At 40.4% G+C, this 15,084-nt stretch overlaps 2 protein-coding genes across 5 annotated transcripts; one reads left to right on the forward strand and one right to left on the reverse strand.

Moving 5' to 3' along the window:
• The first annotated feature begins 1,666 nt into the window (after positions 1–1,666).
• On the forward strand, positions 1,667–3,451 carry mixl1 (Mix paired-like homeobox). The gene is made up of 4 exons (XM_071541746.1): positions 1,667–1,712; positions 1,982–2,208; positions 2,411–2,534; positions 2,874–3,451. The coding sequence occupies exons 1-4, from the start codon at positions 1,667–1,669 to the stop codon at positions 3,449–3,451; spliced, it is 975 nt and encodes a 324-aa protein (XP_071397847.1).
• A 121-nt stretch (positions 3,452–3,572) lies between these two features.
• Positions 3,573–14,355, reverse strand: lin9 (lin-9 DREAM MuvB core complex component). Of its 4 annotated transcripts, XM_071541755.1 has the most exons (15): positions 14,304–14,355; positions 13,291–13,323; positions 12,727–12,818; positions 11,604–11,717; positions 10,485–10,615; positions 10,122–10,247; positions 9,724–9,881; positions 7,894–8,027; positions 7,406–7,534; positions 6,460–6,561; positions 6,278–6,358; positions 6,033–6,158; positions 5,329–5,511; positions 4,842–4,939; positions 3,573–4,614 (listed from the first exon to the last, which is right to left on the reverse strand). In XM_071541755.1, exons 1-15 carry the CDS (start codon positions 14,332–14,334, stop codon positions 4,509–4,511), a joined length of 1,644 nt encoding a protein of 547 aa, XP_071397856.1. In that variant the 5' UTR covers positions 14,335–14,355; the 3' UTR covers positions 3,573–4,508. The 4 variants fall into 4 exon arrangements, with proteins under 4 accessions (XP_071397856.1, XP_071397859.1, XP_071397858.1 ...); XM_071541758.1 differs by lacking the exon at positions 11,604–11,717; XM_071541757.1 differs by lacking the exon at positions 6,460–6,561.
• Between the last annotated feature and the right edge of the window lie 729 nt (positions 14,356–15,084).

The raw sequence follows: 15,084 nt of genomic DNA on the forward strand, positions 1-15,084 counted from the left end.
GAATGTAATCTGAATCTGGCCAAATACTTAAATATGCCCTGAATTTATATTATAGTCATCATGTCATCCCACAACCAATGTGTTAGAATATGAGTCAAAACATCAATGCATTTAAACTAAATACTTAGAGGTCACTGTAAAATTCAGTCACATAAAAATGAATTATGTTTATTGTTGGGGTAAAAAGTGTTACTTATGGGATCGAAGGCTTATTCCTGCAAATCTTGTGCAAATGCATATGAGCAAATTAGCCTGTCTGTCTGTGCTGCTGCCTGACCTCTTGACTTGACCCCCCTCTGAATCAAATGGAGGCAAGCCATTCAATAACAAGTGCCCACTCCTGAATGCTTTTGAATTGAGGTTTGTGTATTGAGGTTGACTTTGTTGCCACTGAATGGGGTAGGATGCATCATTTCCTTTATAAATTAGTGTTGAGGAGCAGACTTCAGAAGACTTGAGGATTTACAAAACATATATCTTACGTTCTTTGACTAATGGGCCTAACTGAAAGATGGCATCACCAAAGCATAGTGTTCTCATATGCATAAAAAATAAATGGCCGTTCAGATCATACACACAGTCTGAGCTATATTTCTGAGGTGTATTTTAGATATAAGTAAATTTATTCAGAATAATATATCCTGTAAGATATGTGAAAATTTAAACAAATATAATTTGAATAATAAATCCTATAAGCTATTTGAAAATATAAGTAAATATATTTAGGTATAAAATATCCTGGGATGACCACATATATTTTGAAATATCAGCAAATGAATTTTGGGATTAGCTCAATTTCAAATTTAATATAGCCTACCCTGATATAAACTACATTTAAAAATATCTAATGTCAAATATATTTCTGTGAATCCACACAAAAAGGCAGTGGAAAAAATCGGTTCCCAATGGGTCAGAGAAATATGAAATAGAGAAGGTGGGAAACCGTATAATGCTCAAAATATACGGTTTCCCACCTTCTCTATATCAAATATATTTCTGCGTCATGTACATAATGTAAACTCATAGAATATAGGCTACATAAAAGTGTCCATTTCCTCTCTATCTCCAAATAGCCTATATAATAAAATGTGTTGTTAAAATGTAGGCAAATATATTTTTCTGCATATGGGTTATGCAAAATAGAGTAAAACTTCACTGGAGATTATCAGAAACAGCTGAATACTCGTATTTTTATCATTTAGCTCTAGCAGACACTGCAAACTCCCATGGGCCTCTGACCCCTGGAGGAAATGGCAGCTTTCAGCCCGTCTCCCTTTGATGGCTACTGGTCCGTTATTGCTTCATCCATTCCAAAGCGGATAAATGTTTTCTCTAGCGATGTGTATTGAGCTTGCAGATTCCATTAAAACCTCCTTACAGCGACCTGCGGCCGCTGCACCGTCCCGGGTGTCAGGGCTTCACACCTCCGGCCGGCCCGCAGACGTCTGAAGCGGCCGCACGGCTGTTCCAGTGCCAGCCGGGGCTGATGGCTCGCCCATTCACACATCCACACCGGAGCAGCTTTGATCACAGGACGCTGAGGGGAGGATATAAGACGGCCGAGCACACAGGCTTTCAAAGTCATTCACAGGCTGGAAATAACGAGGTGAACAACATGTCTGCAGTTCATGGAAACCTGCGTGTCGGGGACCTGAGTCACTTTCAGATGTATCACGAAGGGCCTCTGCAGATCAACAGCATGGTGAACACAGGTTGGGATTCTTACTCATTTCAAAATTAATGTTATTTGGCTTAATCCTCCCCAAGAAGAGCAGAAATTCGCGACACTACTCGTTACATTAGGCTATATCACTTTTTAGTCACCCAAAATTGTCTTGTTTCCTCAAAAATCTGGATATCTGTGTGTGTGTGTGTGTGTGTGTGTGTTTAATTTACAAGATAAACTAATTGAGGGATGGTGGTGGGTTATTGGCTTCTTTTTTTGTGATAATTCAATAATTGATTTCATTTTTTTGTACAGATTACGGCGCCTCAGACACGGCAAACTACTTCAGCTCTACAAACTCGGTAGGCCTACCGAGGACGGACAAATGCATGGCACTACTCACCCACAGGAGAAAGAGGACCAACTTCACCCAGCAGCAGATTGAGGTGCTGGAGAAAGTTTACTCCGACACTAAATATCCCGATATCTACCTGCGAGAGCGGCTGGAGGCTCTGACTGGTCTACCGGAGTCCAGAATCCAGGTAACGTGTAGTTACATATTAATGCGCCAACCTTAAATCACCAGGCATATTGGTACTGTTAGCTACTGTTCAAGAACTATATTGTCTGGCGGAAGAACTGTTTTTATTTACATTTACATCATGTCAGACCTTTATAGGACTTATAAATTGTGACCAAGTGGTTTCAATCGTCCTCATAATTTTCTTGTTTTCCAAATTTCAGGTGTGGTTCCAGAACAGAAGGGCCAAGTCTCGTCGCCAAGTTGGATCATCAGTGTCCATGAAAGTCACCAACTCTCCAACAGGACCTTTTACCCAGCTCCAAAGCAGGATGGGCCCCGAGCAAGGTTGGCATTAAGTCATGCTTTTACTTTATTTCCGTTCTAGCCTACTATCAATTCGATTTCAATTTCAATTCAACAGTTTAGGTTTCAGAGTGTGTTTATTCATAGTATTCTAGTTTGAGTTGGCTTTAGTTTTTCCCACCTAATTTTTTGTTTTGCATTTAAGGTCCTTTAGGAGATATAAATGTTACTTTGTTTTATTTTTTACATTACTAAATATGATTCCCTTAAACAGAGAATAATTTGACAGAAATTACTGCTTTCTCCAAACTATGTCTGGGTCTAGCTCATTTTGGAACCAAGTGATGTAAATTTAACTTTAATCTTTCATTTTTATTTCAGTTTATGATAATAACCTTGGTGCTGAGACGCACAGAATGGGAAGTTACGCACTGGAGGACAGCTTCAGACCTACGTTGTGCAAAAACGCAGAGGACACGCACAGGACCAGTCTACCCACCAAACCCAGCAGCTACGAACACACCTCTGTCCCCTGCATCTACGATAAGGAGGGAACCGGGGTGAAGCCCGAGCAGCTAAAACGGAATGAGCTGAGTGTGAAGGTCCCTTGTTGTAACGTCCATCTTTACCACAAGGAAAACGGGCAGCACCCCAAGGTGCACGCCAGCGTGAGCGGCAACCAGGGTCCAAAGGTTCTGGTGGAATATGACAACTTCCCACCCAACAAAACTATCGGACCAGAGATGAAAGTTGTTATCCCTCCTATCCCAACCCAGAATAACTTCAGCAGGTCGTCACCGAAGGATGCTGGGTGCCAGGTCCAGTATCCTCAGGTGAGAGCCGCAGCGGACAAGTTCAGCCACTTCTCCCCGATCCACGCCACCGAGGCGCAGGACTTTTCTGACTCAGACTCTGACTGGGAGAACGGCGCCATGGCTGGCTTTGGTGGATTTATGTGACTTCAATCCCCTGCATGTATCATAAAAGAGTTGGTATACAGTTGTAAGTTTGCTTAAAAGGAAAATGCTTATTTATTGTAAAATATTAATAAACATTTCATTGACGATTTCATCTGCATCAGTTGTTAATAAGTACCAAAACTACAAGACCAAATCTTGCTTTGCCATATGTTTAATATAAAAAGACGGCAACATTTATATACACTTGCCCTGAGGCACTCTCATATACAACTTTACAAAACTGAAAGTGGAGATTCTCTAGGAAAAACGTTTGTCTTAACTTTAGGGTTACATCAGTGATGTAGGCTTAGTGTGAGGTTGCAGCAACAGCCATGCCAAATTTTGAAAAGCTAATTTCATCTTGGGGAGTCAAAAGGCATCAAAACCCCAGAGTTCTCCTTTATAAAAATACCAAAATCTCTTTTCAGTGCACACAAAATTACAAAAGCCATTTCTGAATACATAGCAGAAATGTTGACAATAGTCCTAATAATCAGAGGTATTGTACAAATATCTACAATAAACAATTTTACAAAACATTCTTTAGCCTCCCCTGTGCTTACTATCAGCGGAGTAAGGGAACACAACACTTACAGAGGGAACCTTTAGAGATAGCAAAATATTGTTTTGTAACCACACACCTACTCAAAAAATAAATAAATATGGACTATAAAAACTGCAAGAATGAATGTTTGGCACATGAAACCAAAGGATAACCGTCAGAAGTTTGGAGAAGTGAGATTTGTAGCAATAGTTAGAGACTTCAGGTTTGTGTTCAGTTGGGTGCGCAGAACATTTTCATACAACAAAACGGGTGGGTAACACACTAACCACATCCTCCCTCTCCGTCTTCACCATAAAGCTTCAGGAATCCGGACAGAATTCTGGGCCGTTTCACTTGGACGTCCAAATTCAGGTTGTGTAGTGGTCCACAACGGCCATATGGGCTTTTTTTCTTTGCAGTCATTAAGATAGTTCAGGTGAAAGCACCATCTCAAAAGACATTTTCACGGACCACACCTCTCTGTGTGCATGCACCTGTGTATGGTGCGGGCATTCAGACTGCGTTGGTGTTGTTGGCAGCGAACGCATGCAGATTGCCCAGCTGACTTAGGCCACTCTGGATGTGGGCCACATGGATCTCTACATTGTTCTGGAAGCAACTGGAGACACAGAGAGGACAGTCATGAAACACATACATCCTCATATTCAATAGTTAGAGGCTGACTGGATTATTTTATCATTGATTGTGAAAATGACTTGTATATAGCAACAAACAAATACTTAATAGCTCAGATACACCCTTTATACACACTTATAACTGTCTGCCATCTCATCCAATACAACAAGAGTACAATAGAGTAGGATGTGCAATGTAAAGCGTCTTCACCTGAGGTTGGAGGGGTCTATTGATGACTTGATGTCATTAAGGGAGTCAGTTAGAGATTTGAACTCAAATGAGTTCAGGTCACCTCCGTCTGCCAGACACTGCAACAAAACCAGGGAAAATGGATAAATAAAAAGGGGATCAAAGTATCTCTGTTACATCAACATTGTGTATGTGGATCTAGGATCACACTTTATCCATAAAACATTCATGTTGCTGCCAACTATGTGCAGATCTTGATCACTGACAACAATTTAAAATAGAAAGTAAAAATTGGGGCACAACATATTTCAGGTTAAATTAATGACTTTAAAAATGTACATAAATTAAAATGAATTTAACAGCTCCAACAGTTGCATCGCAATGCGTCTGAAACAGAATGAACTTCCATCGGAGAGTAACGCAACTTAATGCATTAAGTGCGATCCTGATGCTGTAAGGTAGGCAATTCTTAAGCAGGCATCACTCAAGCGTTTGTATATCCTTCTACCTTGATCTGTAGCAGCAGGGCGGTGAGGCGTGAGACGAGCTGTGTGAGGCTGGGGTTGGTCACGATCTGCTGTCCGTCCCGCAGGGAGTGGCTCTGCTGCACCATCTCCTGGGCCTCCTCTTCACATCGCCGCCGCAGCTCTGTTGGACGGTCAGCTGGAGCCATACCCTGATCCGGAGCAAGCTGGATAGACACACATGGGTGATATACATTTTAAATGATGCCTCAGTATTTCAGCATTATTTTTTAGATTGATGAGGACATACAAGGAAGTGAGATGAAAGAAATATCACAGCATGGCATGAAATATCCCACACTAATCTACTTAGCTCCTAGGGCAATAATGAATGATTTAACTGATGCTTAGTTACATGGCCGTCATACATTTTAAAGAAACTCAAGTTCAATTATGGACAGATAAGGGAGTGTATATTTAACCAACATCTGAGGCTTCTGAGGGATGCAAGTAAAAAAAAAAAAAACATCTATGAAATGCAGACTACAGAATAGGCTTGGGCCAATATTCAATATTATCGAGTATTTCCCGTGATATTGAATATCATGATATTTTGGCGGGACAGCGATATTACATTTTGGATATCGCTCAAGCCTACTACAGAATATGAACACATTCCCTAACGGGGGTAAAGGACTGTGCGTGTGTGTGTGTGTGTGTGTGTGTGTGCGTGCATCTATCGACTTACCTCACAGCAGAACTGCTGGACTTCGTGCAGCACCTTGTTGAGGTCTTTATTGAGCTGATCCAGCTCCAGCACTGTGGTGGCATACCGCTTCTGGAAGTCCAGGCCAATGGGCATCGAGTATGACTTCTGAACAAAGAAACACAAATTTAGTTCAAGCTTATCTGGCATTTGGACACTTGCATCTCTGTAATATTCAATGTGTTCTGGAGCAAAAGTGAATATTTGACAATGAAAATTGATTGTACCAGTTTCTCAGCCTCTGTGTTCATATCTTTCAAGTGCTTGATGTGCTCCTTCTTGATCATGAGGATCTTGGACAGCCTCGTCTAGACATGGGAAAGACAAAAGAGAAAGAGTTAGCGGTTGGACTAGGACAGAAGTGATAGAATGTCAGCTTTTAGTATTCCACTATGCAGGAAGTAGTTACCACTTGGACCAGGAACTTGACAGGAAACCCTCCCAGTGTATCTCCCTCGGCGCCGGGCAGTTTGTTCTTCCATGGAGATTGGCTGATGAGAGGGTCGTTGTCCTGTGATGAAATGGAGGACAATGGAGTCATTCATCTTCATAAGTAATCAAGAGAAAGAGGTTCACAGGTTTTTAAAGCCCCATTCTGACTGACTGATGTCCAAACAGTGACAGAAGTACAGTGCTCAGAGAACCCACTAATCACACATTTGACTATGATCCTGTGTCCATGTGAGGGTTTTTCCAGTCCTCCTTCCTTGCAACCATCCACACTATGGTTTGCATGTCTGTCACACCTAGGCCAAATAGTATTTATAAATACTTTTTACGGTTTGATGTAACCCAGTTAGGTGTCAGATGGGTGGGGTTTGCCCAATAAGATGACGCAATGAGTGCCAGGAAGTCTAGATAATTATAATAAACTGTTTACAAGTCAGTTTAGTCTTTTTTTCTGTGACGACTTACCTAACGCTGCCTGAACAGTCCTGATTAAAGTCCTGAGTAAATCCCACCAGGGATTCAGATTTTTTGTGGTCATAGTGGTTGGCACATCTAGAAATTCTTACTTTTACATTTGTCGCACTACTCTTACTGCACTACTTGTACTAGATTTTTAGAACAGAAGAGAACTTTCTGATCATTTTTGGCTGCATGCCCAGGTAGCTGGTAGAGAACACAAACGTATCCACAGCCAAAATTCACCGCCATTTGGCTGGTAGGATTTTCTCACACTGAAACCCATCCATCTGGCACTCAAAGCAGGTAAAAACAAACACCAAGAATTATTTACAATACCTGCTTGACCCAGGTCATGCATGTATATGTGTGTGTGTGTGTGTGTGTGTATGTGTGTGTGGTGGTGGCAGAGCAGATGCACAGCTGTCATTCCACGCTGGTCAAAGTACCATGAGGACAGGAGTGGTAGCGGACGGGTAAGGCCCTCTGGGCGGAGTCATTAGGTTCTGCAGGTAGCGTGCGGCCCGGTGCTTCTGGGCAAAGGCTGAAATGGGCATGGTCTCATTGGGCTCGTTGCTCTGGAAAGAAAAACACAATCATCACTAGATGCTCAGTTTGTTGGAGACCGCAAAATTCCTTTGATACAGTGAATGTGAAGGTTGTCTAGCCACCCATCTTGTGTTTAGATGCAGACTTTTAAGCATTGCCTTTACCTGTTTTAACCTTTCATTTGAACTTCTTACTTTGTTTTAACCCATTCGTTATTTTGACAATTTCTTCTTAGTTGTTTGTTCTTAAGTTCCTTCAAATTATATTTTGTGTATATGTGGTGTAAAAACAAAGACTGACTGGCATCATTACATGTCTAAGTAATCTCAAACACACAGAGAGGCTGTGACCATGGTATGGACATAGCAAACCAACAGGCAAATCTTACCAGGACTTCGTAGTCAGGCACAGTGTGTGTGCCCAGGCCATTGCGGTCAAAGGTGACACGGTAGGTGGCAGCACTGGTGTCCACTGCATCAATCTGCCCTGTGAACAGGCCATCATGGACACCTCGGAGTCGAGCTGGTAAACAGAGAGAGGCCCATTAGAAACAACTAGATAACGGATTTGTTTTTTGCATTTTTTCCTTAAGACAGTTTAAAGTGTAGAGAGACAGGACAGACTGGGAGAGAAAGGGGGATGACATGCAACAAAGGTCCTCGACCAGATTAGAACACAGGACGGGCTCTCACAAAGTACACACCTTAGCCCACTGAGCCACATATGTATGAAGTTTTGTGAAGATTGGACTCATGGTCAATGACTTATGGCTAATTTTGTGATAATGCCTGCTAGAAACTTCACTGGCTAATATCAGCCAAACCATGCAAGATACCAAAACACCAAATGCATTTTTGATCAGGTCTGTCTGTAGATGGTTTCTGCGAAATTTGGTGGCAATTCAAAAAACGGTGTAGGAGATGTCAAAAGTTAAGTTTTCAAAAAAGCCAAAAATGTACATACAGTCCAATTAAGTTGTAGAGAACATCTGATTGCATACGTGACTGAGGTTTGGTGTCAATCTGCCTCATGTTGTGAGGGTTATGGCCTCCTATATGTAATGTGTGTATTTATTCAATTATAGTGCCACCATGTGGCATTTGATATTTCTTGAGTGACAAGCCACCAACAATGTCCATTATTTTCCAAATGCAGTGACATAAACACAGTACAACACAAATGTATTCATGACAATTAGATGGTAACTATATCTAAAACTAATAACTTTGGCAGATTCAAATGGATAATATATCCGCAAACCAGGTAGGGGTTCAAGCGCAACGAGCAAGCCGAAGAAACAGAAGCTGAAAATAAATTTAGTTAGCATGTGACACCCATTAGTTGACATTTGGTTCAGTACATTCACAAGATGTCCAAGATATGACTTTAACAACTTTAAATAATATATCAAGTAGCCAAAGTCTAATAGCATACAGTCTGAATAGCTTGAAGAAATAATTTCCCGTGACAACCCATTAACAGGTTACTGGTGGACAAACAGATTGTGTTTAGCTTATTCATGAGGTTTGGTGGACAAACCTTTAACCATTGACCTTGTTATTGTTAGACAGACATTCTGACCACTAGGCTACCGGACAGGTATAGATAGAGACATTAAAAAGAATTAAAAAGAAGGAAAGAAATTTTTTGACAGTGTGACCTATGGTGTGAGAATTATGGCATGAATTAAGTGTGATGTAAATCATTTTCAAGTTATTCACAATGGCTACTGGAAAATATGACTATTGGCTTTAACCCTTAATAATTATTAAAGGCATAGGTTAAACAGTAATTCATAAGAGCTACATTTCCTAGTCTGAGAGGATGCAGGGGTAAAATCAAGTTGATAACAAAGAAAAACACCTTCCATTTCCATCCTGGACTCTTATTTCATTCCCCCCCCCTAGCAATTCTCTTACTCAATCATTCAGTGGTCACATAAATATTGTCAGAGCACTCTGGGTCTGACCCATGCATTCCTTACTATTGGTTGCTCATAATTTTCGTAATCTAGGAATTTAAGTTTATTCTTTTGTTGCACTCATTGTAAGTTGCTCTAGATAAGAAGGCATCAGCCCCCAAATAGCTAAAATGCAAATAAATGTAAATTGGTTGCAGGTCATTTGGTCGCAGTGACAATAGTCAGCTGACTTTTCACCACAGCTGGCAGGATGTTGTAACTACCGACAGTGGTGTGTGTCTGTTTCCGTCATCTCACCAGTGACTTTGGTTCCTATGATGAGTGGCAGGGGGATTTCGTCGGGAAGGTCTTTGCAGTGTGACACGTCAGACAGTTTCCTCTGCTGCAGCAGCCGCATCTTCTGCCTCTTCTGTCTCAGTGCCGTCCGCTCTTCAGCAAAGAATGCCGATGAACACCTGAACCAGAAAATAGAATACACTGCTGTTCAAAATATATCAGCATTGGCCTTGGTTTCTATGCGAAAACACCTTGTGTGAAGGAACAGCGTGTTATGAAACATACAGAAGGACAAAGCACTCCAGCATGCATTGACAAAGTTCCTACATCCTTCAAAATGACAGAGCCTTGATACAAACAAAAAGATGAATGAAAGTGCTGTGGAGGGGCATAAAAGTGCCCAGTGTGATGTAGCATACCGCCGTGGTTTGCCCATCAGTCTCCTGATTGTTCCCCACTCCACCCGTGTCAGCTTTCTGGTTTTCAGGTTGGGGAAAGACTCCTTCAGACACAGGCAGAAGTCATTGTCGCCCTCAAAGAGAGGTCTAGAAGATAAATTGAAATAATCATACATTTTGTTAGACAACAACACTTCTCTACATACACAATTGATTTGTGATTGACTCCGACGATTGACTACACGCCACAAGGAGGTCGAAGTCCAGGGTCAGACCTCTCTCTTGGCCACCGTGATTTTTTATATCTTGCATTTTGTGTGTGTCTAGGTAAAAATAATCAATGTCTGTGTGTCTTCTGGAGGCCTGGTGGGAGTGGGGTTTTACCTGTCTATATTGGAATAGAACCATTCGTAGATGCACCATTTGTGAGCTTTGGGTAGCTTGAGGAGGTTTCTTAATCTCAGCCCAATTTTCTGAGATGCTTTCTTATCTGGTGTCGTCACATTAGCAAACTTCTGCAAGGAAAACACATGACAAACAACAGTCGGTCAGCAGTTAGGGCTGAAAAAGTCCTCAAGTAACAATTAAAAAATCGTCCTCATCCTAATCACAGGGGATGACACCTTGTTATCAGTTACTTGCCTATTATGTGTCACCTTGTTTTGACATGCAACTGTAGTTTACCATCTTGCCATAAGGCTGGGCGATAATTCAATATTATCGTTTATCGTCTTTCAGTGGAATCATATCGTGATGATATGAAGATATTTTAGTATCGTGACACACATTTCTGCTGTCTAAATTGATGATGACAAGCAAATTTTACTTAAAAACTCTGATAAAATGAGGTATGGTAGGAATATTATTTGAAAATTTCAGTTTTGTTTGACATCACACCTAACATTACCATTCGGTTCAATGAGATGAACATTAATTTGATTATTTAACATGATTTTGCATACATGAACCATATCGTGATATATATTGATATCAAGAAAATTCCTTATGATTATCATGATATTGATTTCAACCATATTGCCCAGCCCAACCTTGTCATCTACCGTTCTTTCCACCCGTGACAGAGATTTGATCTGTTCATTGGAATCTGATTTTTTGCATTTAGACAGCACTGAAAACAATCACAACTGTGCGACTCAGCCTTCACAGAGTCACAGTTGACCACACCTGCTAATGCACAGGCCATTTACATTCTCCATTTACTAGCATAGAATTTGAAAAAAAGACTGCTATTAAGCACAGCCTGTCACTAGTGGAATGCTGTCCAGTGCACAACCCAAAAAAACAAATCTGTCATTGGTGCATTTTTTTAGGATATTTCTAGCATTTTTTGACTGAAGTAGACATTAGTGGGAGATGCTTGTTTCAGCACTTGCATGAGGCGTTGCACTCTGAATTGTGCAAGCAACAATGTTTTTTGCATTCCTTTGTGAATGGACCGTGTCACGGGTAAAGCAAAATCTGAAATTAGTGTGTACTCCTTACCTGTGGTGTGGTGGTGACCCTCTGGCTCCTCCTGGGGGACCTGGAGGGGAGCCGCTGCTGTGGCTGCTCCTCTTCCTCCCGGAACAAACGGCTCCTCTTTGAACTCCGTGTGGGCTGGACAGACAAACATACGTGTAAGTAGACGTTAATGTGATGTTAAGGCTCCAAAACTAATGCAGCAAAGAATGACAACTGGGTAAATGACAACTGGGCCAAGTCTGATGGAAACAGTATTTTGTAGAGAAAACATATTGAGACTGCAGCTGATAAGATCATCCATGGACAGTGACCATGTAATCTACACTGATTCAGTCAGTAGAGCAATAATTACACATCAAATAAGAACCTCTTGAAGTCTGAGCAATAGACAATCCCCCTTAGAGATTTCAATAAATTCTGGTGAGAGATTAACTACTAATTGAAATATATAGAAATGTCACAAATTAAGAAAATAAAATCACTACTGCTGCATATTCCTAAAATCACATGAGTTATCTAAAAAAAAATATTTTAACAAAATGTAAACTGCAGATGATGTACATGATAAGTAACTGCCAATTTGTCATAAATCATTCTACGATTCAAACAATTAAAAACAAAATATCAAACATATTGATTATTGTCTACAATTTACCATACTGCAGCTAAGCATACCAAAGCATACAAAAAGGTTAATTATTTTTTCTGGGATGGTGGCTAATGCAAAGCTAGTGAAAATGACAAAATACTATAACAAAACAAAGTGGTGAAATTATCCAATTCCATTTTTTGAGAGACAAACAAACATGTTGTTGTGCAAAGCAAGACTTGAGTTTGGCTAATATTTTCAACTTTGATTATTAAATGAAACGCTGCATATGTGTGAGACCTTAACATACATTAATTTCTTTACACGCCTGCCAACAAGTGAAGCTTTCTAAAATGATTTCTTCCTCAAGCCAAACAGGGCCAAAATCCTTCAACCATGGACATCACACAGATGACGAAAAATGTGTAGAGACTGGTAGAAGCCAGGGGTGGGACTCAAAAATGTTTGTGCTCTTTCTTACACCCCATATATTTTGGCCATCTAAAATTATGTGCTGTTTCGTCTTCACAAGTGAAGCAGCGGCATTTCTCTCACCGTGTCCATTGTCAGGGACGAATGCCGTCCTCTTGTGTTGTGAGCTCTTGGGAAGCTGTTCTTCTCATTCAGAGTGTTGGACAAACTGCCCTCTGTAGGAAAAACAAAATAGCCTTAGGACACAGAACACAAAAAAAGACCCCAGTACGACTGATTCATACTCACTCAAATGTCATATTAAAAACATATGATTCTCAAATCAAAGAACAGTGAATGGGGATTTCCCCCCCCCTACAAGTAAGACTGGAAAGGAGATGAGTTGTGTGTTACAAGTCTAAAGTCTTCTAACACACAAACCTTAATCTTATCTGAAGGAGAGTAATTTAAAAGGTTAATTAAACTCAAGATTATATGGATAGGGTTTAGCTCTATGCATGACATGAAATGTAGTGTGGGTTGTCGGTGTAAGTCATAATGTTAGGCATTACAGATTTCTAATCCAATGAAGGATTTTGATTTCTGACCACTTGAAATGGGCAGTCTTCAGTTCTTTATTTTTATGCCAGAGGGCAACACACTAAAAGACAAATTCAAAAGACATTAATTGCCTACTTAGTACAATACCTTTCAGACTGACAAGTGCCTCTGCTGAAGAGCCTGAAATGAAAGAAAAGGGAAATAATTGGGCTACATCAAGCTAGTACACCAGTGGTATAACATAAACAGTGGTTAGACCAGCCTCTAAAATGCTGCAAAACACTTTAGTAAACCTACCACTGTGACGAAAAGAGGCAACTGGGCTGTGTTGTTAAATTGCAAATTGGTGTGATAACATTGCTTTTTTTTTTAACTACAAGAAAATGTTTGCAAATTGCTGACTTCTGTTTAACTGCTCTTTAAGCACTGATAGCAGGCAAGTTAAATGTTGCTAGCGCAGTCAGCTAGGCCTAAACCCCCATCTGAGCTGTCAAGCACTGGGATAAAACATCAGCAAGACAGATCAAATTTAGGAAATTAGCTAGACAAGCTAACGTTACAATAACTTATAACCGTGAGATAACCTTAACATTAACTACCATCAACTCAAACGAGTGTTTGGGCTGTGAGTAGACAAATAACTTAGCTTCGCATCACCACCTTGTCAAAATGATACACAACGCGTTACAGACTTAACCTAAGAGACAGTAACGTTAACTAACCTGCGCTAAATATCAACCAAGGTGTCACGAAAGACCAAAAAACTATGCCCAGCAAAACAGCTAGCTACTAGCTAGCATGTATAGTTAGGCAATACGTAGAAACGCTATGATAATCGTGTTATTATTTTGGAGAGGAACTAAGGTTAGCATACGTTAGCTCCTAGCTAAGCTAACGTTATTTGTTTACCCAGCTAGGCTAATGTTACTTGCTCAACTCCAATGTTAGCTATCGTTAGCCCATCTTGCTAACAAGCGTTAGCTGACTTGGACATACCGGTATCTCTCTACGTCTAAAAATGAGTTTTTCATCCCGTCCAAAACTTGTAATATTCATTAAATAAACAACAATAACAGTTTATCACCAGAGGTATGTTTTAAAACCACAGGGCCATTGCGTATTTGCAATACAAAACTCCTTGAATTTGTGTTGTTACTCACTCTCGTCTAACAGCTGGTCCATCTCCGCCATCTTGAATTAGCCGCGCCGCTTTTTCAAAGACCTTGTCAAAATGCATTCTGGGTCGGGACGCTATCTGGAGGGTGATTTGAGAACTAAAACTCCTATAATTTGACAAAACAATGTTTGACAATTCACTTTGTGTTAGTTATTTCTATACACAATCAAATGCACTTAATGCAAACGAAACCTTTGCATACAAAAGCGTGAAGGAAAATCCTTGGCACAACGTTTCATCTTATAAAACTTATATTTCAAGTCAGACAGAACAAGCACAAAGCATCTTCCCATTGTTTCATACAGCATTTCTCAATTATTAAAAGTAAAAGTTTTGAAGATGCTACAGCCAGAATCTATAGATTGAATATTTTCTGGGATTTCATTTAATTTCATTTTGTTTCACTTCACTATTTGTAGGGGGTGATAATGCTTTGCTCAATTTGACTATAATAAGATTTTCTCCCCAGTGCAAGTTGTTTTGTATGCCTGGAGTTCTACACAATACCAGAATACCACATGTAAAGGTTATCTGAAACTCTCTAAGAAAAATTTGCAGCCTTGTGCAATTTGGAAATTGCGTTAGTCAGTACTGCTATTTCAGCGTATTTGGGTAGCAGGGTGCCTAGTGGTTAAAAATAGCTCTTCAACCAGGCAACCCGGGTTCAAGCCCCATGTCAGCAAACAGCCACCCTGCTGAATTGTCCTTGAGAAAGTCACATCCCTGCCAGCTCAAGGGGTTCTGTTCTGCAACTGACTTTGACC

This window comes from Centroberyx affinis, unplaced genomic scaffold (genome assembly GCF_046629955.1).
Source record: "Centroberyx affinis isolate AG114_WGS23_722 - 3 ecotype Tasmania unplaced genomic scaffold, CSIRO-AGI_Caff_v1 ptg003948l_1, whole genome shotgun sequence".
In the NCBI taxonomy this organism is placed as follows: Eukaryota; Metazoa; Chordata; class Actinopteri; order Beryciformes; family Berycidae; genus Centroberyx; species Centroberyx affinis.

Excerpts from the sequence above, each read along its gene's own strand:
- mixl1 (XM_071541746.1), top strand. The coding sequence starts at position 1,667 with ATGTATCACGAAGGGCCTCTGCAGATCAACAGCATGGTGAACACAG. Across the intron at positions 1,713-1,981 it reads CAACAGCATGGTGAACACAG|ATTACGGCGCCTCAGACACG; the intron begins GTTGGGATTCTT and ends TTTTTTGTACAG. Across the intron at positions 2,535-2,873 it reads CAGGATGGGCCCCGAGCAAG|TTTATGATAATAACCTTGGT; the intron begins GTTGGCATTAAG and ends TTTTTATTTCAG.
- lin9 (XM_071541755.1), bottom strand. The coding sequence starts at position 14,334 with ATGGCGGAGATGGACCAGCTGTTAGACGAGA. Across the intron at positions 13,324-14,303 it reads GGACCAGCTGTTAGACGAGA|GCTCTTCAGCAGAGGCACTT; the intron begins GTGAGTAACAAC and ends CTTTCATTTCAG. Across the intron at positions 4,940-5,328 it reads CCCTGCTGCTACAGATCAAG|TGTCTGGCAGACGGAGGTGA; the intron begins GTAGAAGGATAT and ends GTTTTGTTGCAG.